Source organism: Myxocyprinus asiaticus, chromosome 5 (assembly GCF_019703515.2).
Source record: "Myxocyprinus asiaticus isolate MX2 ecotype Aquarium Trade chromosome 5, UBuf_Myxa_2, whole genome shotgun sequence".
NCBI classification, from domain to species: Eukaryota; Metazoa; Chordata; class Actinopteri; order Cypriniformes; family Catostomidae; genus Myxocyprinus; species Myxocyprinus asiaticus.
Genome location: NC_059348.1, coordinates 28,527,459 through 28,555,032, shown reverse-complemented (window position 1 = coordinate 28,555,032; position 27,574 = coordinate 28,527,459). Strand labels below are relative to the sequence as shown.

General features: G+C 38.0%; 1 protein-coding gene across 2 annotated transcripts in view; it reads right to left on the bottom strand.

Moving 5' to 3' along the window:
• Positions 1-347: 347 nt before the first annotated feature.
• LOC127441515 (serine/threonine-protein phosphatase 2A regulatory subunit B'' subunit alpha-like) overlaps positions 348-27,574 on the bottom strand; it is a 152,200-nt gene continuing 124,973 nt past the window's right edge. Inside the window, exons 1-13 of one of the 2 annotated variants that reach the window (XM_051699038.1) lie at positions 19,046-19,674; positions 16,890-17,156; positions 16,257-16,360; positions 16,042-16,144; positions 12,756-12,830; positions 9,074-9,160; positions 8,782-8,938; positions 6,548-6,596; positions 6,369-6,458; positions 5,929-6,104; positions 5,329-5,447; positions 3,263-3,369; positions 349-3,107 (exon numbers count right to left, since the gene is read on the bottom strand). In XM_051699038.1, coding sequence (XP_051554998.1) covers positions 3,011-3,107; positions 3,263-3,369; positions 5,329-5,447; positions 5,929-6,104; positions 6,369-6,458; positions 6,548-6,596; positions 8,782-8,938; positions 9,074-9,160; positions 12,756-12,830; positions 16,042-16,144; positions 16,257-16,360; positions 16,890-17,156; positions 19,046-19,177 — 1,563 coding nt within the window. In that variant the 5' untranslated portion in view covers positions 19,178-19,674 and the 3' untranslated portion in view covers positions 349-3,010. Of the gene's footprint in view, positions 3,108-3,262; positions 3,370-5,328; positions 5,448-5,928; positions 6,105-6,368; positions 6,459-6,547; positions 6,597-8,781; positions 8,939-9,073; positions 9,161-12,755; positions 12,831-16,041; positions 16,145-16,256; positions 16,361-16,889; positions 17,157-19,045; positions 19,675-27,574 lie in introns of those variants that run through there. The other variant, XM_051699037.1, reaches the window with a different exon arrangement.

The window sequence follows — 27,574 nt, the reverse complement described above, 5'->3', positions numbered from 1 at the left end:
TCAACAGGAATGCATGTTTTCTTAGCCCAAACCATCAGTGGAGTAAAAATAAGTTATCTCAGAGGTTAAAATGCAACGGCTGAATCGTGCTCATTATTGAAAATACTTTGAGTAGTGCCACAGAAAAAGGTAGACACATTTGAATTGAATCCCTCACAATCTTCAGGAACAGATAAAGACAGAGCTTGTCTGCAAGCATTCAATCTGGAAGGATTAGCACAGTTTCTTAACCCTTTCTTTTAAAATAAATAATTTAGACTCTACTGTTTTATTGTTACTGTGTAAAATGACATTAATTGCATTGTTAAATTCAAGCCTCAAAAAAACACCTATCCATTATCATCGTTCCTTATGAATGAATATTCTATAAACATCACATTAATTAATATTTTTATTTTCCAAATTTTTTAAAAGAGGGAAAAAAATCATGCGAACACAAGAGCAATCTCATCAAAGCACTTAGGAGATCACCATACTTAAGTCCCTTCTTTCAATGTCTGCAAGCAAAACATTAAAAAAAAAAAAAAAAAAAAAAAAAAACACATGGAAAGATATAAAACTCAAAAACTAAAAAAAATAAAAATAAAAATAAAAAAAAAACACATGGAAAGATATAAAACTCAAAAACTAAAAAAAAGAAAAAAAGAAAAAAAAAAGGATAAAATTTGCACACAAACAAGTTTCGTTGTTTACAGCTTCAGTAGCTGCGAATAGCTGTCCAGAAGATCAGATTTGCATAGAGCTCAATGTGCTAGTGTTAAAAATGATGAACCAGAATTGTAGCATTTGTCAAGTTTAGATTCAGGTTTGTGTTTTTATCTCAATGTCTAATAGTACTGATAAAAGTGTGACACTACAGCAGTTGTTTTGCTCTGTTTTCTAAGAAGTGCTACTTGCATGTCATTATACCACAAACGCATCCATCTGATTGTCACCTATCAGTGAATTCATTCTGAATTTCTTCATAAAGCCCCTGCCCACTCTGCTTAATGCACATTATAACACTGGCAGTTAGAGATATATCATAACTTAAACTTCCCCCACCACTCAGTGGCAGAGACAATCACATGGGAAAAATAAAATACAAAGACATTTACAGTGACTATATAAAATAAATGTCCTAAGTCAAAAAAGAGCAAGACCACAGTACAACAAAAGCTACCGGTAAACCATGATAATGGCTGGCCAAACAAAAACAAACAAACCACTTCACATACTGTATATAAATATATTACACTAATTACATGAACCAAAGAGTGTGACAGAGTGAAGGGAGGTCTGGCCATCACACACACAGAGAGGGATTTGTAGAGCACTGATCTGGCTAAGAGACAGGCATGTTTTCAATTTCCTTATTAAGGGTGATGTGTGTCATTTTTTTATATTACAGTACTTTCTCCTATCCCAGCTTAATGTGCAGAGACAATTATAGGTAAACCATTTACAGGTTGATTTCCCTGAAAGATCTAAACACTGTGGCGTTCTCAACATTAGCCGACAATAAAACTATGACTCGATCAATGGCATGAGTTTGCGGCAGAGCTACCTGTTTGTCCACACAATGGAGGATGGGAGGAGTGTTTGGGAAAGCTGTTCGAAAACAGTAATTAGGTAAACAATTCTGTTTGTTGCAACTAATGGCAAAGAAATAACACACTTCACCTTTAATGTGGAAACGTGTTAACAGTGGAAAGAGGTACCATTCGGAGAATCCAATTACATAAGCCTCCTGGCTTTTTAGAGTTCCTGTGGGACGATGTATGGACTGAATTTGGCAGTACTTGGGTGATGTCCATGACTTGATTGAGTGGTTAAACCTGAGACTGGCCACTCATAACCAGAGGTCAGATAAGAGGGACATTGACATAATATTTCGTACACAGGTGACCCCCTGATGCTTCTGTATAATCTTACGGACCTAGTTAACAATGCCCACGGCAAATAAATAGTGCTTTACAGCTCTCATTCAGATCTTTACACATGATTACAGGTGTATTTAAATCATTTAAAAACATACACAAAATGCCTTAGGAACTATGTTTCTGTACACATCACTTTGAGAATGAAAAGGAGGATGAATTTATAAATATTTCATGTTTGCATTTCTTTAAAAAGATGTGACCATTTCAACCCCAGAAAAGACAGCATATCTTGAATGTTTGGCTGAGAAAGAAGATTTCCAAAAAGCATTTTCAAGTCTAAGATTGTCCTGGTCGGTTTATCTGGAAATATGTAATGGAGGTTTGATGACTGTAGTTAAGTTCAAATACCTAAAAAGTCACAGCTTTCTTCTTTTAAGCAACAACATGCAATATTATCAGTGACCACTAATAGCAATACATAACCGCTGATATTTTGGCACTGATGCAACTTGCAATGACCCTTAAACATAATGTGCAACCCAGCATAGCACATGATATGTGCTGTTATCATGTTTTAAATATTTGATTTTAGTCTGAGAGGACTCTTGAAGTTCTAGTAAGTTACATATCACACAAGGAAAATGTGAGCAACTCTATTTGCTCACTCTCTCATTGTCCTTGCTGTATTTGCTCAGTCTCTCTTTGTCTCTCTCATCTCACTTGTCCTTCCCCACCCCTTAAAAATAAGGCAGCAATACACAGACCGTAGTTTCACTTACATTGAAGCACATTCTAAACTTCTTCTAAAGTTACTAAGAAGTCCACTTTTCACACAAAGTCTTAATGAAGGGTGGATGGAACCAGCCGGCAGTTTAGTTTGGGGGAGTGGATGTTATCAGTAAGAGAGTGGAAAAAAATGAGTATACATTTACATGTTAAGACATATTGCACATAAAGCTTTTTTGTGGTTGTCTGAAAGCCATTTGGTTTTAGAATTTGTTATATTGCACACATGCACACACATACAAATGTCCTTAATAAAATTTACAAAATAGTTTTTCCCTTTTCGAGAAGAGTGTGAAAATGGGGTGATGGTGATCCATTCATGTCGTCGATGACCGTCACGGTGTGGAGATGATAAAGGTGGCTTATGCCGATAAATCAGATATGACCAGCTTATCCATTTTATTTCCAATGTCTGAGGAGACTGTGAGCTCATCTGACTCATAATCATCATCAAAAGATCTGCAAAAATAAACATGCAACAGTTATGCTTCACACTCTTTTGCCTTACAAGGTATCCATAATGGAGTTCAACCACATATAGATTATATCTAGTTTCTATGCAGCATAACGAACTCTGTAACAAATTCATTCCATGGCAGAATGCAATGACTCACCCCTCTCGTAGCTGTTCATTGGCTGTCTCTTCTGCTACAAGAATCTCATACTCTTCGGCAGCGTACTTATCCCAGTCTGAGGGCTCTGGACCGTCACTGTCCAAATCCTGATACGCGCGCACACACAATTACGGTTACATAATTAACAGAGAGCTGCCATTTCACCCTTTCACACATGCAACCAGGTAAATTACAGGAAAATCGTTGGGTTGTCTTTACTGGTAAATGTACCACATGTGCTGTTCACACATACCATCAATATGGAAATTTATAGGTAATGAGACAGAGATGTTCATGAGTCTTTCATCTTAAGTCTGAAGTCTTTAGTCTGGAGTCTGAGTCAAGTCTGAAGTCTCTGATGGACAAGTCTGAGTCAAGTCTCGAGTCACCAAACATTACATCTTTCATTACATCTTTTTTTTAAATTGTATTTATTTATTGTCACATAAAAATCCTATTTGCAAAAATGCACTGCACAGCTACGAGTAAATTCTGGAATTTCTGAGAAACTTACACTATAATTCTACCAATAATCCACTGGTAGCATCATTGTAAATAATAAGAGGGGCTTTTATAGGTAATTGTGTTCTGACCAGTAAAACTGATTGTTTGTGAGTCTGAAACCTTGTCAAGAAGCATAAAAAAATAATAAAAAATAGGACTATGCATCAGGAGTCAAAGTGATTCAGGGATTATACATGATTCACATTAAGTGACCTTACAACAGCACTAATGACTTCTAATATCATTCTATTTATTATTTTTAAGCTTGTTATTCTTACTACTACCATATTAATATAATTCTGTTACACCTTGTATTATTATTACTATTAGTAGTAGTAGTAGTTGTTGTAGTAGTAGTAGCAGTAGTGGTCATAATATATTGCAGATTATAGTTTTTTTTTTTTTTTTTTACAAGAAATATATATTTCTGTCCCTGATTTCATCACTTCCATGCACATTGCAAGGCTGAGTTTTTATTTAATTTGATTGAAGACCATGGCTTATAAAAGCGTTGTTATCTTATTTTCATTTACTTGTATTTGGAATAATGTAAATGTGTAAATAAAGTAAAGATGTAGCACAGTGTATTTCATGAGCAAATTGGAGCACGGATTAAAATCGGATGGGATCAGAAGGGGCATTCAGGGCGCCTCTGATGATTCTCGGTTGTTCTTGTCTCGCATCTGATCAGCACCAAAACTGCACGAGAAATGCAACTACCGAACGCAATACAGATGTGTAAAAACTCAACAATAAAACAACCTATGCCACACTTTTTGGACATATATGAATTTATGTATAGATGACGGTGGCAGGCAAGTGCTCTGCTGTTCGCGTTTCTATAGATTCCACTTTTCAAATAATGCACATCTCTTTACTTTTGTCAACTGCTGATTCTCAGTTTGATTTAAAAAATAAATTATCTGTAAAGAGGGTCTTTCACCATCACTTCTAAACGTGTGCTCCGCAGGGGGGTGGGTGTGTGTGTGTGTGTGTGTGTGTGAGAGAGAGAGAGAGAGAGAGAGAGGGGTTGAGAGCTGCATGGCCCTATACATTTATAATCAGCTCTGAGAACAGAACGAAACCATCATCATCATCTGATTGAATAAATGCATCAACCGTTTTAATCGTCGCATTCCAAGTTAAAACATTTTCTTTTTTTTTTTATCTCAATATTGTCTATATATGAAAGACTCGTCATGTTCACGAGTCATTTTCCTTGAGTCGAGTCTGAAGTCTTTTGAGGTCGAGTCCGAGTCGAGTCTGAAGTCCGTAAAAATGTGACTTGAGTACAACTCGAGTCCAAGTCTCTAACTTGACAGCCCATCTCTGAATGATATAACTTCTCATTAAGGGAAATTGCCAGTGCAAAATTTACCAGTATTTAAAAAAAAAAAACGGTTGTGTTCACGCATGACCTCTAACCTGAAAAATGCAGTAAATATTCTGGACAAGGTTGTATGTGTGAAAGGGGCTGTAGACAAGGTTTAGCACATTGGATTTGTGACATCTCAGACGACAGAAAATGCCAATATAGGTGTGACCTATCTGGCAAATCTCACCTTCTGCACTGCAAAGGGATCTCTCTGTTCATGGTCCAGATATTTCTCCAGATTGAAGAATGTGTCATAGAATATATGTGCCATCCTGCAGCGCTTCAGATCTCGAAGAGTAATTTTACCTGCCAAGACAGTAATTATTCATTTGGCAGATGCTTTTTTCAAAAGCAACTTACAGTGCATTCATGATACATATATTTTATATAAATGTGTGTTCCCTGAGAAAGCCACTGGTTTAGGAACAAGAACTTACCTTGAAAAAAACATGTACTGACAATACAGAATACAAACTTCGATAGAAAACATATGATCCACATCTGTGTGTAATGACACAAGGACAGAGCTAAAATGTAAGTGAAGTGGTCCACATTTCATGTGTGTAATTTAGTATGTAATTTATAACTTTACTCCTTTTAACTGAAAAGATTCCAGATTCGAACCTGTGTCTCCTGAGCATATACACTACCCATTGCACCACAGCTTTGAGCATATATTTAATTTCTACTTTAGCAGTAACCTCAGGTCTGCCTGTTTTGACTGATAACTATTTTGTTGAGATGGAGTTTAGAGTTTGATTGGACTGGGTTCTCTGGCTTGCCATACCTGGGCATTCTGGTTTGACTAAGTCCAGCATCTGACACAAGAGATCCTGGAAGGGCAGTGGTTCAATGCCCATCCCCTCCATGCGTTCACACTGTTCCTCATAGAAAAACTCCAGTTCATACATGGAAAGAACACCATCTCCGTCCATATCCATACAGCGAAACCAGTACTCTATACTGAAAAAATATATTTTGATAGACTAAGTGATCTAGTAAAAAAGTAATGATATACATCTAAAGCAATGATTAGACAGATAAAGTGATGATCTCTATTTACGTTCCAGAGAAGACAGATTGGATGATTGATTCAGTTAATTACTTGATCAATCATGTCACTCATGAAAAGACAAAAGTGTTCTTAAAATGATCTAGAATCCGTAGATAGCAGCAACTGTGGCGCTTCTATTAAACAGTATTAGGTTTATCTAATACTGTCATTACCTCGTATGGTTCTTTTTGTCCTCTTCTGAGATGAGGAACCAAACAAACTCAGCATAGCTCATTCTCCCTACACTTTGCACCGAGTTTCCCCTAGAAGAAAGAACAATCATTTAGAACAAACAACATGGACACAGACCAAATGCTCAGACACCACCTTATTTCTCATCAGCAGGTCCTACCTTGTGACAGCCCCTGAGAACAGCCTCTCAATGATTCTGCTTGATGAAGCTTTGCAAAAATAAAAAAAATAAAAAAAGAAAAAAAAGAGAGGCAGAGACATATCAAAAACTGTTTCTCTTTTCCACATTTCCCTAAGCCCAATCTGAAGTTGAATGAGCCTCATCAAGAGTAACAGTATCTCATGAGTTCATATTGTTGTAATCTTTAAGAAGGAGAAAAGTGAATATTTGGCCCAAACTTGATACACATCCTGTGTATACAGTGGCCCCAAATCTTTTTGGCCACTTAAGTCATACTTAAACATGTCTGAATGACATTGAATTAAATATAAAATATCAAACCAAGTAGCATCAAATGATTTTGATTTTAACCAACTGTTCTCTAAAGGTGATTAGTGGATATGTTACAGTACAGTACATCCGGAAAGTATTCACAGCGCTTCACTTTTTTCCACATTTTGTTATGTTACAGCCTTATTCCAAAATGGATTAAATTCATTATTTTCCTCAAAATTCTACAAACAATACCCCATAATGACAATGTGAAAGAAGTTTGTTTGAAATCTTTGCAAATTTATAAAAAAATAAAAAAATAAAAATAAAAATAAAAAAAATCACATGTACATAAGTATTCACAGCCTTTGCTCAATACTGATTGTGCACAGATCTCTCCAGAGATGTTCAATCGGGTTCAAGTCTGGGCTCTGGCTGGGACACTCAAGGACATTCACAGAGTTGTCCCATAGCCACTCCTTTGTTATCTTGGCTGTGTGCTTAGGGTTGTTGTCCTGTTGGAAGATGAACCTTTGCCCCAGTCTGAGGTCCAGAGCGCTCTGGAGCAGGTTTTCATCAAGGATGTCTCTGTACATTGCTGCATTCATATTTTCCTCGATCCTGACTAGTCTCCCAGTTCCTGCTGCTGAAAAACATCCCCACAGCATGATGCTGCCACCACCATGCTTCACTGCAGGGATGGTATTGGCCAGGTGATGAGCGGTGCCTGGTTTCCTCCAGACATGACGCTTGCCATTCAGGCCAAAGAGTTCAGTCTTTGTTTCATCAGACCAGAGAATTTTGTTTCTCATGGTCTGAGAGTCCTTCAGGTGCCTTTTGCCAAACTCCAGGCAGGCTGTCATGTGCCTTTTACTGAGGAGTGGCTTCCGTCTGGCCACTCTACCATACAGGCCTGATTGGTGGAGTGCTGCAGAGATGGTTGTTCTTCTGGAAGGTTCTCCTCTCTCCACAGAGAAACTCTGGAGCTCTGTCAGAGTGACCATCGGGTTCTTGGTCACCTCCCTGACTGAGGCCCTTCTCCCCCGATCGCTCAGTTTGGCCGGGCGGCCGGCTCTAGGAAGAGTCCTGATGGTTCCAAACTTCTTCCATTTACGGATGATGGAGGCCACTGTGCTCATTGGGACCTTCAATGCTGCAGACATTTTTCTGTACCCTTCCCCAGATCTGGGCCTCGATATAATCCTGTCTCGGAGGTCTACAGACAATTCCTTGGACTTCATGGCTTGGCTTGTGCTCTGACATGCACTGTTAACTGTGGGACCTTATATAGACAGGTGTGTGCCTTTCCAAATCATGTCCAATCAACTGAATTTACCACAGGTGGACTCAAATCAAGTTGTAGAAACATCTCAAGGATGATCAGTGGAAACAGGATGCACCTGAGCTCAATTTTGAGTGTCATGGCAAAGGCTGTGAATACTTATGTACATGTGATTTTTTTTCTTTTTTTCTTTTTTAATAAATTTGCAAAGATTTCAAACAAACTTCTTTCACGTTGTCATTATGGGGTATTGTTTGTAGAATTTTGAGGAAAATAATGAATTTAATCCATTTTGGAATAAGGCTGTAACATAACAAAATGTGGAAAAAGTGAAGCGCTGTGAATACTTTCCGGATGCACTGTATGTCAAAAAGTTCACACAAGTGTTCTGCCGTAAGAACAGGTATAGTTCATCACATTAATTATGGACATGTTCCACTAACTTTTGACTACCAGTCTTAGTTTTGAACAACATATCTATTGTTTTATCATTTTAAATTTACATCTTTTTGTGAAATGTTTTATATAAAATGTGTGTTTTATCTGTTTTTCAAATGCCACTAGTTTTTATTTTTTGTTCTATAATGCATAATGCATACATTTTTACATGTGGTTTAAATGTCAAAATACTTCTAGCGACCACTGTTTATCTTCAGCCACAAATTCCCTCTGTACTTACCATGGTCGTTGTACCTGGCCAGGTCCTTGGGGTCGATAAAGAGGTCATGGTCAGTGTCCAGCTCCCAGAACTTACAGTAAATGACATAAAAGTGCTCATAAGAGAAATAATCTGTAATTTGATTGATGTCATCCTCTTCTTCCAGCAGGGCGAGAGTCTAGAGAGAAATTTAGAGTGGATTGAGATGAAAGAGTCCTTTCTGACTGGACTGGTAACAATTTCTCACAAGTTTTGGAGACTGAATTGAACACATTGAAGGTCTAAAGTGATGGTGGCATTGAACAGTGTGTACCTGGAGGAAGTTGCTTCTCCTGATCTCGGTCATGTTGATCTTGCCTGTCCATGAGCGATTAACTGTGAAAAATATTCTTTGAATAACCTAAAGAGGAGGGAGAGGACATTTCTTAGGAACACTTCAAAATTCTTTGATTAAAGCACAGTCTGATCACAATGCACACTTATCAATTTCCAACCAAAAAATAAAATGCAAAATAATTTATACCCTTTGAAAACACTCCATCTAAGAACAATAGATAATAAAAAGGTGACTACTTTGGACTTTATAAAGTTCTTGAGCCTGTTGCAAGATCACTTCCAAGTTGTATATACAGGTGCATCTCAATAAATTAGAATGTCATGGAAAAGTTCATTTATTTCAGTAATTCAACTCAAATTGTGAAACTCGTGTATTAAATGAATTCAGTGCACACAGACTGAAGTAGTTTAAGTCTTTGGTTCTTTTAATTGTGATGATTTTGGCTCACATTTAACAAAAACCCACCAATTCACTATCTCAAAAAATTAGAATACATCATAAGACCAATAAAAAAAAACATTTTTAGTGAATTGTTGGCCTTCTGGAAAGTATGTTCATTTACTGTATATGTACTCAATACTTGGTAGGGGCTCCTTTTGCTTTAATTACTGCCTCAATTCGGCGTGGCATGGAGGTGATCAGTTTGTGGCACTGCTGAGGTGGTATGGAAGCCCAGGTTTCTTTGACAGTGGCCTTCAGCTCATCTGCATTTTTTGGTCTCTTGTTTCTCATTTTCCTCTTGACAATACCCCATAGATTCTCTATGGGGTTCAGGTCTGGTGAGTTTGCTGGCCAGTCAAGCACACCAACACCATGGTCATTTAACCAACTTTTGGTGCTTTTGACAGTGTGGGCAGGTGCCAAATCCTGCTGGAAAATGAAATCAGCATCTTTAAAAAGCTGGTCAGCAGAAGGAAGCATGAAGTGCTCCAAAATTTCTTGGTAAACGGGTGCAGTGACTTTGGTTTTCAAAAAACGCAATGGACCAACACCAGCAGATGACATTGCACCCCAAATCATCACAGACTGTGGAAACTTAACACTGGACTTCAAGCAACTTGGGCTATGAGCTTCTCCACCCTTCCTCCAGACTCTAGGACCTTGGTTTCCAAATGAAATACAAAACTTGCTCTCATCTGAAAAGAGGACTTTGGAACACTGGGCAACAGTCCAGTTCTTCTTCTCCTTAGCCCAGGTAAGACGCCTCTGACGTTGTCTGTGGTTCAGGAGTGGCTTAACAAGAGGAATACAACAACTGTAGCCAAATTCCTTGACACGTCTGTGTGTGGTGGCTCTTGATGCCTTGACCCCAGCCTCAGTCCATTCCTTGTGAAGTTCACCCAAATTCTTGAATCGATTTTGCTTGACAATCCTCATAAGGGTGCGGTTCTCTCGTTGGTTGTGCATCTTTTTCTTCCACACTTTTTCCTTCCACTCAACTTTCTGTTAACATGCTTGGATACAGCACTCTGTGAACAGCCAGCTTCTTTGGCAATGAATGTTTGTGGCTTACCCTCCTTGTGAAGGGTGTCAATGATTGTCTTCTGGACAACTGTCAGATCAGCAGTCTTCCCCATGATTGTGTAGCCTAGTGAACCAAACTGACAGACCATTTTGAAGGCTCAGGAAACCTTTGGAGGTGTTTTGAGTTGATTAGCTGATTGGCATGTCACCATATTCTAATTTTTTGAAATAGTGAATTGGTGGGTTTTTGTTAAATGTGAGCCAAAATCATCACAATTAAAAGAACCAAAGACTTAAACTACTTCAGTCTGTGTGCATTGAATTTATTTAATACACGAGTTTCACAATTTGAGTTGAATTACTGAAATAAATGAACTTTTCCATGACATTCTAATTTATTGAGATGCACCTGTAATATCTTTAAAAATTGTGTGGATTCTAAATCTAAAAAACCTACTTGATAAAACAAGTTCCAGAAGCAATAATTAAGTTCCAGAAGCAATAATTCTCTAACCAGTGGCAACTGGTCAAAGCCTAACACTGAGGCCCATCAAGAACTGCTACTTTGGATGTTCATGATGATCATTTTATAAAAACCAGTGTTATTTTGTAGAGCACCTGTGCACAGAGCAACCAAAGAGCAGTAGGAAGCCTTCAATAAACTTGTGCAAATGATAAAAGTTTAATTCACCCAAAAATTAAAATTCTGTCACCCTCATGTCATTCCCAACCCGTATGGCTTTTTTTTTTTCATTCTGTGTAACTTAAAAGGAGATGTTAAGCAGAAAGTCAATGTAGACAGAGGCTGTTAAATTCCAAAAATACAAGTACCATTGAAGTATTATAACAGTAGTCTATACGACTCACATGCTATATTCCAAGTCTTCTGCAGCCATACAATAGCTTTGTATGGGGAACAGACAGAAATTTAAGTTGGTATTTACTGAATCTTCTCCTCCAGCACAGCTCTTAAATCTCTTTTGCAGTCAAGTATATTCTATTAGGGTGTAAGAAGATGCATTCCACCAAGCTGGACATCAATGATGCCAAACGGCACTAGTTGTTGTGTGTCTCATAACCAACTGCACCACACCAGTTTCAATATGATTAAATACAAATGAGTTTTGAAAGCTACAGCAGATATTCAATGAAAGACTACTTAAATTTCAGTCTGCCCATCACATAAAGCTGTCGTTTGCCTTTAGAAGGCTTGAAATAACACACAAGTCGAATGGACTACATATGGTTCTTGTAATTTTTGGAGCTAAACAGCATCTGTTCCAATTCACTTTCATTGTATGGCAAAGAGCACTCTGAACATTATTCCTTTCCTTTTGTGTTCCACTGAAAAAATAAATTCATACAGATTTGGAACAACTGGAATGTGAGTAAATGATGAGATAATTTTCAGTCTTGGGTGAACTATTCCTTTAAAGGTTATATATCTACTGTAACTATACAGTTGTCTTGTGACTGGTTGGACTAAAACAGTTATATCTAGCCCCGTGTTGACAAAGGCCCCATGCTCCAGGTTCCAAGAGAAACAGTGACATCAGAGTGTGGATTAACATGCATTTCCTGGTAGATCAGTCCTCCTAGGAGAGGTTGGTACCGGGATGTGTCAACCAGTGCACCAGCGCAAGGAAGTGTCTAAATATGGGGCTGTGCAAGACCAGGGTCAATGGCCTGTTGGTGGCATCTGTGTTTCCGTGATGTCAGGCAACTTTGACGCCACTGCCCTTCCTACCCTTCCCCTCCACCTTTTCTCTCCACAGCACGTGTTGCAGCTGTCCGCATAGACAGTCAGACAGACAGACAGACAGATGCACTGGGCTCCACGTCTCACTGTGTCTACTCTCCAACAGCTCGGCTCAAATAGCTGTATCTGATTTACAGCAAACACTTTAGTAAGCTAACAAGACTTTCAAACTTAATACCGAAATATTGGAGCAATTCTAAAAATAGAGATTACATGTGCCAGACTGATGATTAACCCCGGACAAAGCAAAGTCATTTTCCTGTTGACAGCAGCTGACACTCAAATAGCCATGGAACGAGGTTAAAAAAAATAAAAGATTACAATAAAGAATTCTGCTATGAGTTCCAGTGACAACAAAACTTCCATTCCTGTAATCCTTTCCACATTCAGATATCGCCTGTCAGGTGTTACTGAGGCCTTAATAAAGTGACTTACTGTTGTGATGTACCGGGAATGGAATTCAGGAGCATCTTTTAAAAACGTCAGCCCTGGATGAGTGTCCACTATGTCCTATGTTACAAAAACAAGAGTGAGAAATCTTTTGTGAACCCTGAATTTATTTGTTAATTATCTGGATTTCTACATGAATGGCTCCTAAAATAGCGGTGAATGGCTCCTAAAATGTGATCCTAAGTGAATCCATACATTACAGGTGCATCTCAATAAATTAGAATGTCGTGGAAAAGTTCATTTATTTCAGTAATTCAACTCAAATTGTGAAACTCGTGTATTAAATAAATTCAATGCACACAGACTGAAGTAGTTTAAGTCTTTGGTTCTTTTAATTGTGATGATTTTGGCTCACATTTAACAAAAACCCACCAATTCACTATCTCAAAAAATTAGAATATGGTGACATGCCAATCAGCTAATCAACTCAAAACACCTGCAAAGGTTTCCTGAGCCTTCAAAATGGTCTCTCAGTTTGGTTCACTAGGCTACACAATCATGGGGAAGACTGCTGATCTGACAGTTGTCCAGAAGACAATCATTGACACCCTTCACAAGGAGGGTAAGCCACAAACATTCATTGCCAAAGAAGCTGGCTGTTCACAGAGTGCTGTATCCAAGCATGTTAACAGAAAGTTGAGTGGAAGGAAAAAGTGTGGAAGAAAAAGATGCACAACCAACCGAGAGAACCGCAGCCTTATGATTGTCAAGCAAAATTGATTCAAGAATTTGGGTGAACTTCACAAGGAATGGACTGAGGCTGGGGTCAAGGCATCAAGAGCCACCACACACAGACGTGTCAAGGAATTTGGCTACAGTTGTCGTATTCCTCTTGTTAAGCCACTCCTGAACCACAGATAACGTCAGAGGCGTCTTACCTGGGCTAAGGAGAAGAAGAACTGGACTGTTGCCCAGTGTTCCAAAGTCCTCTTTTCAGATGAAAGCAAGTTTCGTATTTCATTTGGAAACCAAGGTCCTAGAGTCTGGAGGAAGGGTGGAGAAGCTCATAGCCCAAGTTGCTTGAAGTCCAGTGTTAAGTTTCCACAGTCTGTGATGATTTGGGGTGCAATGTCATCTGCTGGTGTTGGACCATTGTGTTTTTTGAAAACCAAAGTCACTGCACCCGTTTACCAAGAAATTTTGGAGCACTTCATGCTTCCTTCTGCTGACCAGCTTTTTAAAGATGCTGATTTCATTTTCCAGCAGGATTTGGCACCTGCCCACACTGCCAAAAGCACCAAAAGTTGGTTAAATGACCATGGTGTTGGTGTGCTTGACTGGCCAGCAAACTCACCAGACCTGAACCCCATAGAGAATCTATGGGGTATTGTCAAGAGGAAAATGAGAAACAAGAGACCAAAAAATGCAGATGAGCTGAAGGCCACTGTCAAAGAAACCTGGGCTTCCATACCACCTCAGCAGTGCCACAAACTGATCACCTCCATGCCACGCCGAATTGAGGCAGTAATTAAAGCAAAATGAGCCCCTACCAAGTATTGAGTACATATACAGTCAATGAACATACTTTCCAGAAGGCCAACAATTCACTAAAAATGTTTTTTTTATCGGTCTTATGATGCATTCTAATTTTTTGAGATAGTGAATTGGTGGGTTTTTGTTAAATGTGAGCCAAAATCATCACAATTAAAAGAACCAAAGACTTAAACTACTTCAGTCTGTGTGCATTGAATTTATTTAATACACGAGTTTCACAATTTGAGTTAAATTACTGAAATAAATGAACTTTTCCATGACATTCTAATTTATTGAGATGCACCTGTATAACATAATACATTTAAAAAAGAAGTAAAAAAAGAAGCCTTTATTAGAGTCTAATTAACCAATAACACAAAACTGAAATAATTAACTTTATTTAAAAAGCCTCTACATGATCAAGATCATTGATAGAGTTTGCATACCCTTAAATTTAGTGTATTTATACCGTAAATCAAAAGGTTCATCTTTTATCTCTTATGTCCACTGAATATTATTTCACTAGTGCTGTTGTGGTTTTAGAGCTGGGAAGCATTTCTTTTGGAAAGCAAAGGTTATCTCCTTGGTAACCACCCATAAGCAGTTTTCAGTATTTTTCCTATGACAGATGAACAAATAATGAACAAATACAGTAACTGCATGATGTCTACAGATCCTTGGGTTCTTTTTCACTTATGGATTATAATGCATGCCATTGCCCTGATTTTTGTTGGACATCCACTCCCAGAGTGAGTAACAACAGAACACAAATGACCTACATCTACCTGACTGTGGACTGTCAGAGGTCCAAGCCTTTAGAAACCCTTTATAGTCTTTAAGAGCTCGAGCAAACCTTTCATAGGAGGCAATCTGAAAACATTTCTCAACAGGCCAAATTGCAGTTGAACAGAATTCAGTGTGTTGAACAGGCAATTAAATCAATGTGAGGTTTTTTGTTTTTTTTTCTTTCACAATATGGCAGGGCTATTAAAACCCACACAGGAATGAATTGGAACATCTGGTTTGATTCAACTCTTCTGAAGCATACTAATTCTGCTAGTTCGAAAGCTTTTTCCATAAATGACCTTGAAAGTTTAGACCATTTGTTCGATATGTTTGTTAAGTTAGACTTTATTCATTATTATATCTGCATATCTCCTTTAAAGGGGTCAGGACATGAGAAATGTCATTTTCTTTGACTTTTAGACATATACGAGGTCATTGTAAAATAAAAACATACTGTAAGTTTCAGAACTCAAAACTTCCTCCTCACTGCAAAAAGTGCATTTGTTGAAACCAAGCTGCCAAAACAACTCATTCTCTACTTCCTTTATATTGTGATGTCACACTGTGTTAGACATTTGCATCTGACTGCCTTCACAACAACACATCAAAGCCTAATTTATCACTTCAGTAGCCCACCCAGTTGTGGTGAGCAGTGAGATGGCAAAGATAGAACAGATCAGTCAAAAGCAGAGATCCAGTCATAACAGTGGGCATTTACTGTCAAGTCTTAAAGGAGAGTAGCACCAAAATGGAGCATTTCTGATAGTGGGTCAGAATGAAGGTGGAAAATGATCATGTTTTACAAATATGTGACTGTTTTTTGTGCACATAAATATGATTCATATTATAAGTGAACCTAAAGGAACATATTAAAATAATAAAAAAGGCATGTCATGACCCCTATAAGTAGCTATTCATGCAGAAATACAGGTGGTATCAAAAGGATTGCATTCCTTTCCCAACTTTATGCACTGTTAAAAAACACAATGCATTACAAGAGCAATGTTCCAACCTGTAATAGAGGGATGAAATCTTCTTGTTCCAGATAACTGCAGCCTGGTTTGGCCAGCAAGTAAACAAACTTGGATGCATCATCATAGCAGCTGTGCAATAACCTGTGAAGTAAAATTAGTGCAGAAACTGTCAATCCAATGGCACATAGATTTAGAAAGGACTTTTAAAACATGACATGAAATGTCATGTGTGGACTGACAGGTGCTCACTTACTTTCTCCATGTTGCAATGAATGAGTGAACAGAAACAAAACCAGTCCTCTCTCCACCAGCACAAATAAACATTGGTGCTTTCCAATAGAGCGGACACCCACATGCCTGTGAAACAAATTAATTGTTGCTTTTTGTTGCAATTTAAATGGAGTTGGCATAGACGAGGCAAGAATGCCAAAATTATGTTTAGCATAAATACATAAAATACATAACATGGTATCACATTACAACATTACTTTAATTCTGTAAGAATATTTGAATAAATCATAAAATCTCCTTAAAGGAACAGTTCACCCAAAAATTAAGAAAGAAAGAAAGAAAGAAAGAGAGAAGGGGGTAAACTATTCCTTTAAGGATTGGAAGCTATAAAGGATAAATCCAAATGTCTGATTCTCAGTGTTAACTTCAGGATGCAGCATACATACACAGTTCTATTTATTAATATTAAAGATATGAAAGGATAAAAAAAGATGTTGATATAAGATGAAATCACATCCTTCATTGTGCTGTGGCTATACAATTAGGCAAGTGTCAGCATTCATTTTCAAAGCCATTTCAACCCAAGATTACTTAAAATGGTTTAAATATTATCAATCTCATTCTTTCAACAAAACCATTCACAATTCATATGCACCTTCGCTATCTTCCCCATCTCATATATGTCGGCTTTCTCCTCCTCAAACTCAGTGAAGGCTGCCTCAATTTTGGCAATGGCCTCATCATAGTTGGCAGTGCAGTTTGGAAGGCCTTTGGGGAAGTAGAAGCGTGGAATGTTTATGGAGGGGGGTGGGGAAGTGGCCACCACTTTGGCTGGTGGAGGGCTGGGCGGCCGTGGGGTTGGCGAGGAAGGTGCAGGTGCAAGAGTTGGAGGAGGCGTTCCAGGTTTCTTCTCTGGCTGGATCTATTGAGACACAGAGAGAGACAATGAATGTAAGAAACAGAGAATCTTGTTTTGGAGCTCAATAGGTTTGATAACTGTTTAGGCCAATTTGTTTATTTGCATGTCAACAAGGCCTCAATGATATTTGACCTTAAAAACAGTATAAATGAGATTCCAAAAACTGTTCTCAAAGACAATGCAATAACAAAGAGGAAGTGTTTGAAGTAATTCAGAGGTACTTCAATACAGACCACTGAGGAATAGCAACCAGGCAAGCGTGACACCATGCAAACCAAACTTACCATATCCCAGTGCAGCATTTACACTTTAACTTTTAACATGTTACCCTCATGTTATCCCAAACCCATATGACTTTCTTTCTTCCACTGAACACAAAAGGAAATGGAAAAAATATGCAATTTAAGTGAATGATGACTGATGCCGTCATTCTTCCTAACATCTTCATTGTGTTTCACAGAAGAAAGAAAGTCATACGGGTTTGGAATGGCATAAGAGGAAATCATTTAAAATTTTTTTTGTGAACTACCCCTTTAAGAGAATTCTTTTAAATTTTTTTATTATTTATCATGAGATAAATATATTTGCATGACAATACTTTTAAGCACTGCAGTGGGCAAGTCAATTTCAGCATAAATAATTTACTTCGACATTCAGAAGACAAAGCAAAACCTGCAATAATCATATATAGTGCATATTTTATATAGAGCACATCTTCTCAGTTAACTTTAGCATCACTCCCAAGCTATTCAGAATATTTGAAGTATATGTATCAATGTCATATGGTATCACATGACCAGGTAAATAATGAATTTCATATTTATCTGTGTATTGCATGACTTTAAATATCGCTATGTGTCATCATTATCAATCATTACGTTTTACCACTATATCCAAAGACATGCAGACTTTGAGAGCTGGAGAACTTTGTGTGAATATAGAGTTTTCTCCAAGTACTTGCTGTGCGAGGATACTGGCTTAGTGTGCTATCTCATTTTGCTAACATATTCACAATCATAGATTGAGGTGGATTATCAATAAAATCAAAGCTGGCCTCATCAACTTTCCTGCCAATGTGATGACAAGAACTCCTCAGCAGTAATAAGGCCATCCGGCCTCTCTGCCCCACCAAAATAACCCGAAGTCTTGATTTCAGGGTGTTCATTTATATACTGTATATATTCCCATCTATAATTTCCTCTTGATGTTATAGTGAAGTGGTGCGATCTGGACAGGGCATCTTGGTCTCAACAATCGTGCAAAATGGATTTCTCTTTGTTTATTGGACAGCAAACAATTGAAACACACTGAGACTCAAAACATTGCATGCATACAGTCCATTTTACAGGCCGGATACTGACAACAGTCATAAAAGCTGATGTCCATCTACTTGTGCATTCATTGCAGAAAAGACCTTGCCCCACCAAGGTTAAACCTCTATTAACAAGTTGTAGAAATGTCCAACACATTCTACATAGTCTTGACATACTGTTCTTATTCTAGTGTCTGGGCAAAAGCCTAGAGTCCCAGTGTGCACTTAAGGCTGCTTATTTCTGCACATTACAGTCTTACTGTCAATCAAGCTGTTGCTGGAGCTGCTGCAATTCAACTGAATTTTGGAGAGCTCCATTGCAAGCAGTGCTGGCCTGTATGTACTAAGTACTGAACAGAGCAGCTGTGGCTAGAGCTTTGCTCTTCCACTCCCTCCCCCTCCTTGAAGCTCCTGTATGCAACACTTGGACACTGTATTCCTGCCCAGCCTCACCCCTGCACCCCCTTCCACCGTCCTATTAATAAACATGTTGGTATCTGCCTGTGAATAGTTTGTCTTGCCTGGCATGTGAGAGTTAGCCACAGCATTCTTTGTCGAAATACAGAGGTTGGTTACTGACCTGGGCTTGCTGGAAAGACTTGAGCCTTTTCTTGAATCGTGATGGGAGGACAAAGTCACAGCCACGGGCCAAAAAGGCCAGTTCACCCCGCAAGTCGGGATCCTCCCTCAACGAGGCCTCCTTGATCATCATATTGGCAATGTCAAAAGGATTCAAAAAGTGATAAAAGAGAGAAAGCCCAAAATGAAATAGACAAGCTATTCCTACGTCCTCTGTGACTTCCGTTAAAGAGGGTCAACTTCCGTTCAGGAGCTTGCAGAGAACTCCTTTCTGGCCAGTGTCCCTCAAACACTCTTTCTCCTCGCAGTCCACTCACTCACATGCACACTTCAAAACTCTCATTTGCCAGGTCTTGTCCAGGGATGTAAGGTGGATGTGTCTTGGTGCATGGAAGAATTCCTAGAAGCTTGCCTGCTAGTGTGACAGCTGCAATCCAGGAGCATTGTACCACGGAGGCCAGGCCGTCAGCCTCCCAATTGCCTTTGAAAACTACAAAAAACAAATCTCAACTCAAGTCCATAGCCAACGGGTTCCCAGCCCTGCGAAACATGAGCCACTCTGGGGTCTGCCTTCCGGGCCAGTCCCCTCTCTACGCCTGTCCTGTCCTGATGAGCAGGGGGCTGAATGCAGCGATACAGAAGGGAGGGGGATCAGCTGTGTCAGATGTCTGTGGTGCGTATTTGTGTATGGATGAGCAAGTTGTATTATGGGAATGGAAGCCCCCTCCCATCTCCAAACAGAAAGGCTAAAGTTAGACAGAGCACAGATGTAGTGCAAATTGCTGCCGATCAAGACTTTGTTTACGTACAGAGCAAGGCAGAAAGAGAGAGAGAGAACTGAGGAGATAGCTTAGATGACCAGGCCACCAACATACAGCACCCATGGGTTCATGGGGTGCACTTTGGGAGTGGAGTAAAAGAGGGAGTGTGAAATGTTTCAGGGCACAGCTCCCACAGCATAATAACATTAATATCTGGAGTGCACAGACCTTCCTCTTTGCTCTAGAAACTTTCTGACTGACAGACAATTATACTTTTTAATCAAGTGCTTTCCAATTCAAACATCCACTGCATCAACAACTCTATAAGCAAAAGTGTATGCTAGATCATCTTGATAAAAATAAACCTGTCCCTTAAGAAATTAATTGAAAAATCAATTAACAAAATGATCAGTAAACATTTCTTTAGATAAATAACAAAATAAATACATACAGTATACAGTGGGGTTCAAAAGTCTGAGTCTGATTTTCCAGGATTTTTAGGGCTGCAACAAAAAATCGATCATGAAACAAATCAACAAAATATTTCATAATCATGAGAGAATGTGTGCATACCTGCAGAACACTATACCTCTTACCACCTATTGCTAGTTAACATATATAGATTGTGGTTTTGTTGTTTCTTTATTATCATTTATAATTTAGTGGTTTAAATTGTGTTGCTGCTTTCAAACTGTGGACATACAATTTTTCTTAATTTTTTTGTTGGTAAAAAACTATATGCCACTGAATTTATATTAGTGCCCAACCGATATTATCGGCCGATATTAGCCTTTTACCGATATATCGGTATCGCCGTATATTTTACCGACATGCGCCGATATGAAAACTTTTTTCAGAACATATAATGCAGAAAACAATGCTTTAGAATTGGTGTCATAGCGTAGTTTCTCTAGCAGATTGCGCTCCGTCTCCATTGTTTACAGAGCTGACTCTGAACTGACAGTGGCTCTGCAGACAGGGCGGAATTCAGCGGTGTCATCATGGTAAGTGTTAACTAGTTTGTTATATACATACTGGAAACTTAATAAACAATGACCCCATCATTTTCCCTTTTCAATATAACTAATATAACGTTAACCTTGTCCCTGACAACCATGTCACTCATGTCTGTTTGCTGCTAGCCAGCTATAGTTTGTCAGTGCAGTCAGTAATGTAGCAGATTGAAAGGTAAACATCAGAGCATCTTTTTGCAGCTCAGCAGACAATAGTGCGGTGGTGGATTGTGTCTGTTGAGTGTTGATTTCACGCTATGTTATTACTTAGTTGGTGAGACACAATGCTGGAAACTAAAATAAACAATGTCTGTCTTTTACTCTCCGTGACAATGAGCTTATAGCTAACTAGCTAATCACGTAGCTACTTTCATTGTTGTCAGCTGAGTGGAAGCTAATGAGTAAACATGTGAACTGTTTTGTTTAGGATTCACAGTTTGGTACCCCCTTCAACCGAACAATTCCAGTTGTGTAATTTATAAAATGTAATATTTAAAAGTCTGGTTTTCCACCGTTGAAAGTTTCCCCTGAACTTGTATAGCAGAATACAGTGTAACACCACTGCCGCTGTTTATCTTGACTTGGCGGTATTAATATAGTCAGCATTTGACTGATACTAAACATACAGTACTGATGTTTATTTAGCTATTTATTTAATTTTTATTTATTCTTTATTTTAATGGTCAGCATTTGACTGATACTAAACAGTACTGATGTTTATTTAACTATTTGTTTTATTTTTATTTATTCTTTACTTTAATGGTGTTTATTTAGCTATTTATTGTATTTTTATTTATTCTTTATTTTAATAGTCAGCAATTGACTTATACTAAACATATAGTACTGATGTTTATTAAGCTATTTATTGTATTTTTATTTATTCTTTATTTTCTCAATGTTCATTTCTAGAATTTGTTGACAATGTATAATAATAATGTCAAATATTCTATGATAAAAATATTTAGTGAGAGTGTCACCTTCCCTGGGTGGGTTCTTTGGAATCAACACCTCCTGAGTACCTTTGCATAGTCATATTGGTGCAAAATCGGTGAAAAATCCACATAGAAAAGGTCTGTTTTCACTCCAGCTCAAAAATTAGATATATCGGCCACCATATCGGTAAACTGAATTTTCCCTCTCTAAAAATGGTATCGGTCTCAAAAATCCCATATCGGTCGGGCTCTAATTTATATTGTAACATTTAAACATTTTCTGTACCCAATGTATACAATAATAAATGTATACATTTTTAATTAAATGCAGGAAATGTGTCTTTTTAATCTGATTAAATTGTAGAAATAATTAAATTAATTGAAATAATCAATCGAAATAATCAATTCATTATTAAATTAAATCATTCATTGCTTTTTTTATTATTATTATTATTATTATTATTATTTAAACCTGTAAATAAAAAGAAAGCTTCAGGATTTTGGAAAATGTAAAAACTAGAAAAGTTGAATGTAAAATGAAGAAAAAATATTTATGATTTTAGATTTAAGATTTTGTGCGGGGGGGCCTGAGTAGCTCAGTGAGTATTGATGCTGACTACCACCCCTGGAGTCGCGAGTCGCTAATTCAGGGTGTGCTGAGTGACTCCAGCCAGGTCTCCTAAGCAACCAAATTGGCCCGGTTGCTAGGGAGGGTAGAGTCACATGGGGTAACCTCCTCATGGTTGTGATTAGTGGTTCTCGCTCTCAGTGTGGCGCGTGGTAAGTTGTGTGTGGATCGCGGAGAGTAGCATGAACCTCCACATGCTGGGAGTCTCCGCGGTGTCATGCACAACGAGCCACATGATAAGATGCATGGATTGACTGTCTCAGAAGTGGAGGCAACTGAGACTTGTCCTCCACCACCCGGATTGAGGTGAGTAACCACGCCACCACGAGGACCTACTAAGTAGTGGGAATTGGGCATTCCAAATTGGGGAGAAAAGGGATAAAAAATACAAAAAAATTAAAAAAGATTTTGTGTGGCACTTATAAAATGAAAGCAAATTTGAGACATTGACCATGTTAACTCCACTGTATAAAAATTTAGATTTCCTTTAAAGTACAAAAGGCGCTCTTTGAAACATTTTAAAATCATGATGGTATACCATGAATCATCAGGTTTGATGACCTGCTACTTGATGTACAAAATAGAGAACTAAAAAGGTTTAGTGACACCTAGTGCCTGTGTGTATAAATGATCCAACGTTTATCTTTCCAGAAATCTACACAGTGGTGGTGTGTTGCTATATTGCCAGACAGCTGCTTTAAACAGAGCTATATGTTTACATTTTATTTGCACAAATAAACCAACAATCTTTTAAAGAAGGAAAAAGGTAATGCAGAATGGGGTAGGGGGAGTTGATCCCTTTGCACATCTAAGCTGTAACGGCCAGAAGATCGTCTCTGCTTTCCTTTAAGCCTTATAAATAACACCCGCAGTACAGGAGGCCTCCTGACATTTCAGCTGTACATAGCAATCCCAGCATTCCCTGCTCTGTCTCTAGCAGCTGTTAGGAGAATATCAAACACATCAAGATTCCACTGTGGGCAGGGCAGAAGGGACATGAAGAGTCCTGCCTGCTGCTAACACCATTAGCCTCCTCTACAGCAAAGGCAAGCTATTGGAGGAGGAAAAGAGATATTAACATCAGATTTAAGTGCATGTAATTAAATACTTATTATTGTGTTGGCCAATTCTTTCCAGAAACAACAAACCAGCTGTAAATAGAATATTATTACCTTTATTTTTCATGAAACTTGCAACCTAAGCACCAGGTTAAATAGTTAATGTGGATCTGGCTCACACTGGATTCTTGTGCTCTAGGGATTTCATCCGTACCGTGGACTGTAAAGAATGACAGGAAACTATTGGGGAGAGAGAAGGGTAATGGGAAATGACGCAATCCTAACTCGAACTTGCAACCCCACGGTAGCACAATGACTCCTCCAGTCATATGAGCATGTGTGACTGTAAATCCCACTGGGCCCCTTACCATTTTTGTACTATTTTACAAGTAAAGTGAAGACAGGGATGCTGCTTGGTGGACAGTGTACATGTGACAACACATTGCATGGTGGCGCTTTAGTGCAGGTGATCCGTCATTTTCCGATCCCACCAATATTACAAAATGTAATATCCCTCAGTATAATAAGTTGTCTTTTCTCTATTTCTTTATCTCTTAATTTTTCTTACAGTATTTGATCAAATTTCTAATGGCTTGCTGTTTCTCTTAACTCTCTTTTAGCTGAATTACATGAACTAATGCAGTCATATGGCCAGAGCATGATTTGTGGTTAAGATTTTTTTTATTTTATTGTGACATTAAACACATTTAATACCTAAAAATTTAATAAATGTGGTTGAGTGCATCAAATCAAACTGAGAGATAAAAATGGTCACAAATGACCTCAGATGTCTCCAGATAGACCTTATTTTCCACACTTCAGGTCAAACTAACCAAGAGAGTTATTACAAGAAGATCATGCACACTTTACTTGAAGAAAACAATCCTGAAAACAGCATGTGCATTTTTAGCTGATTACATTTCTTGCCAAGTCATGATGCCTGATAAATCATGGTAGAATACCAAGAAACACTAGAGCATACCAGACCTTTATTGTCCTTCAGTGTTGAATAATATAAATCCAAGAGTGTCACCTTCCCTGGGTTGGTTCTTTGGAATCAACACTGCTTATTCTGGAAACAGAGTTAAATTCTAAACACCTTCACCAAAAGATCCACCACCATCGTTGGCATAACCAGTCCTAAAACTGAATATCACACAGTCTCCTTGACTCATTCTTGTGCAGTGCCAGCTGAGAAATTCTTAATCTCTTGGCCTTAATGTGTGGATGTGTGAACTGGGATCAATGCAATCACAACAGCTGGAATCAGTGGAAGTGTGAAACATTCAGATAGAATTAGATACCATAACTATGTTACACCTTTTGCAATCATTTGTTGCCTAGAGCTACTCACTGCTACTTAAAGAGGTCACAAAAACACACAAATAATCTAACATGTACTCTGAAATTTCTGTTCAGTTCCGAAAAATATATAGAAGACGGCAGATGCATTGCATTAGCATTATTCATTTGAGTTTCAAATGGCCAGGGGCAACTGAAAACAAAAGTCTCATTTGCAAAACCACATCAAGAAATGCGATAAAGCGCTATAGCGACTGTTCACTTTTTCAGCAGACTGGGTTCTGGATATATATTTCCCCGTTATTTTCTCCATAGATTTATTTTTATTTTTTCGGTAACACTTTACAATAAGGTTATATTTGTTAACATTAGCTTTAGCTTTAGGTATCATGAACTAAACATGAACAATATTTTTAACAACATTTTTTACAGCATTTATTATTCTTGGTTAATGTTAGTTATATAAAAATACAAATGTCATTGTTAGTTCATGTTAGTTCATAATGCATTAGATAATGTTTTTGTATATACATCATTTAATGTTAAACATGTATAGTTTTAACAGATGTTGAAACACTAACCAAGATTAATAAATGCTGCATAGATTTTGTTAATTGTTTGTTTATGTTAATTAATGTAGTTACCTAATGTTAACTAATACAGACTTATTTTAAAGTAATTTGAAGGAAAAAACAAAAACAAAAAACAGGTACAACAAGAGTGTTCTCTTAAGGGAATGAATAAATGACTATTTCTAGAACCAATTAGAAGCTTTATCTTTGTGGATCGTTTTACACTATATATAAACACATATAAAATCCAATATATTAAACATTTATTGCAAAATATTCTAATATATAAAAAAGGTCTTTCTGAGAATATGGGATTGCAAAGTTCATTGAGAGTGTGGGGAGACTGATTTGATTATTTCATTCACATTGCTTTATGCAAGTAATTGGTCAGTTTGGGGTTATAAAAGTGGTCCTTGATGAAGTTAAGAAACCCCGACTTAGTCATTTAGAAATCTTTGGAGGTATTTAGCTGACTGGATTATGAAACAGTTTCTGGGTGCTGAAGGAGAGAGGAGCTTGTCAGTGTTGGGATGTGAGTGCATTCGCTGAGACCAGCAGTGCTGTTCAACGCTGGGAAACCCTATGAGCAAGCTGGGACAGTTAATACTTCCAGCCCCCTCCCCTTTAGCTCCAGTGTCACACCTGTCTGCCTGCTTATGCTGGCCAGCTTGTTCTAGGACGTGCTGTAACAGTGCCTGGGTCTCTCGATGGCTCTGCAGGTGCTGAGTGTGTTCTTGCACTGACAGGAGCCAGACTCATCCCACCTGTCTCCTTCTCATCATACCAGACACTGTGCAAACACCAGCACCATGCTGAGTCTTCAATTAACAACGAATATTCTCTACAAGATGCCAGAGCTATCAGTGTGCTATAAAGGTGTCATATTCTGGTCCCCAAAAGGTCCATTGCCATGACCTCTCAAAATTACATATCTCATTAACCTTTAAGAGATACTATTGGAGCAGTGGGCTTCCAGGATTTTGTTGTCTACTCAAGGCATATGTCTTATCAATGCATGTTTAGTTCAATAGCCTGAGAACCAAGCTAAATTAGCTGCATCGGAGGGAATAATAATGTTTTCATTCCATCAATTTTCAGCAGGTCTCAGTTGCACAGTGTTGGGATGCCATTGCCAGCTGAAGCCCGATGCGTCCCTTGTCCCCCAAAACTCTCGCCTTATAATGTCCCAATGTGTGATTGGCTTTGGCAATGTGACATGGTTCCTTTGAGTTATCAGAGGGGGCTCTTTGCTCCAAATACTAAGAAAAAATGCATAGCTGCCTAATACCTGTTTTTCAGAGATTAATTTTAGCTTCGAAAGCTATGCTTAAAGTTTTGATTTATGGCACAGCATGTGCAGCACAGGCCACTGAGACTCGAGTAGAATGAGGCTTGGAGGAGGTTCACAGTTATATTAGATCCTAACTGAAACTGGTGAGACGTGACGGCTGTAAGAAGGAGAGAGCATGAATGTGTCTACATTTGAGGACTTATTTCTCTCTGATTTCATACTTCTTATGAATAACGTGAAAATTGCAAAGCCTATTAATATAATTAGCTGAAATTTCCACAAAGGTTTCATTTAATTAATTCATTTTAAATTAAAGAAAACAAAATTTGCGGAGTTTCGTTCATGAACAAATCTTTTGAGTAATCAAATCAATCTCGTTGACTTCCATACACTAAATCATATTTTAACATATTTATGGATCTGCTGAATAACAAATGGAGCCCCTTATGTTGTATGCTTAATTTGACAATTGATGCTGGATAAAATCCTCTTAGTGAATTTGGTGACATGCAAATTTTAATAAAGGATAACAAGACTTGTTTTGGTCATGAATGACTTCAATGATCAATGATTCAGTGACTCATGACATAAATAATATGCTTATTTATTGCCAAATGTCGTAAAGATGTGCAGAAATGGTCATTAAACAAATCCGTGAACAAATCTGATCAAACCTTTTTAGTGAACAGATTCAAGACTTCAAAAAAATGAAGGCATTCCAAATCCAAAGGGGGTTTACCCATTTTATACACCAAACAAAAATGACCAGCACTTAACCTTTAAACCCAGGAAGTTCTAAATACCAGAACACCACCTAGTAAAGAAAGGGTCATAGCACCACTTGTAGCTATGTCTGCCTTGTAATTGAACAGCAAATCAAATTACAAAATAAATAAAATCTGTTAAAATAGATTTTCAACTAAAACAACTAAGTTTATTTTGCCAATCATGATTATAATGGATGATAGATAGA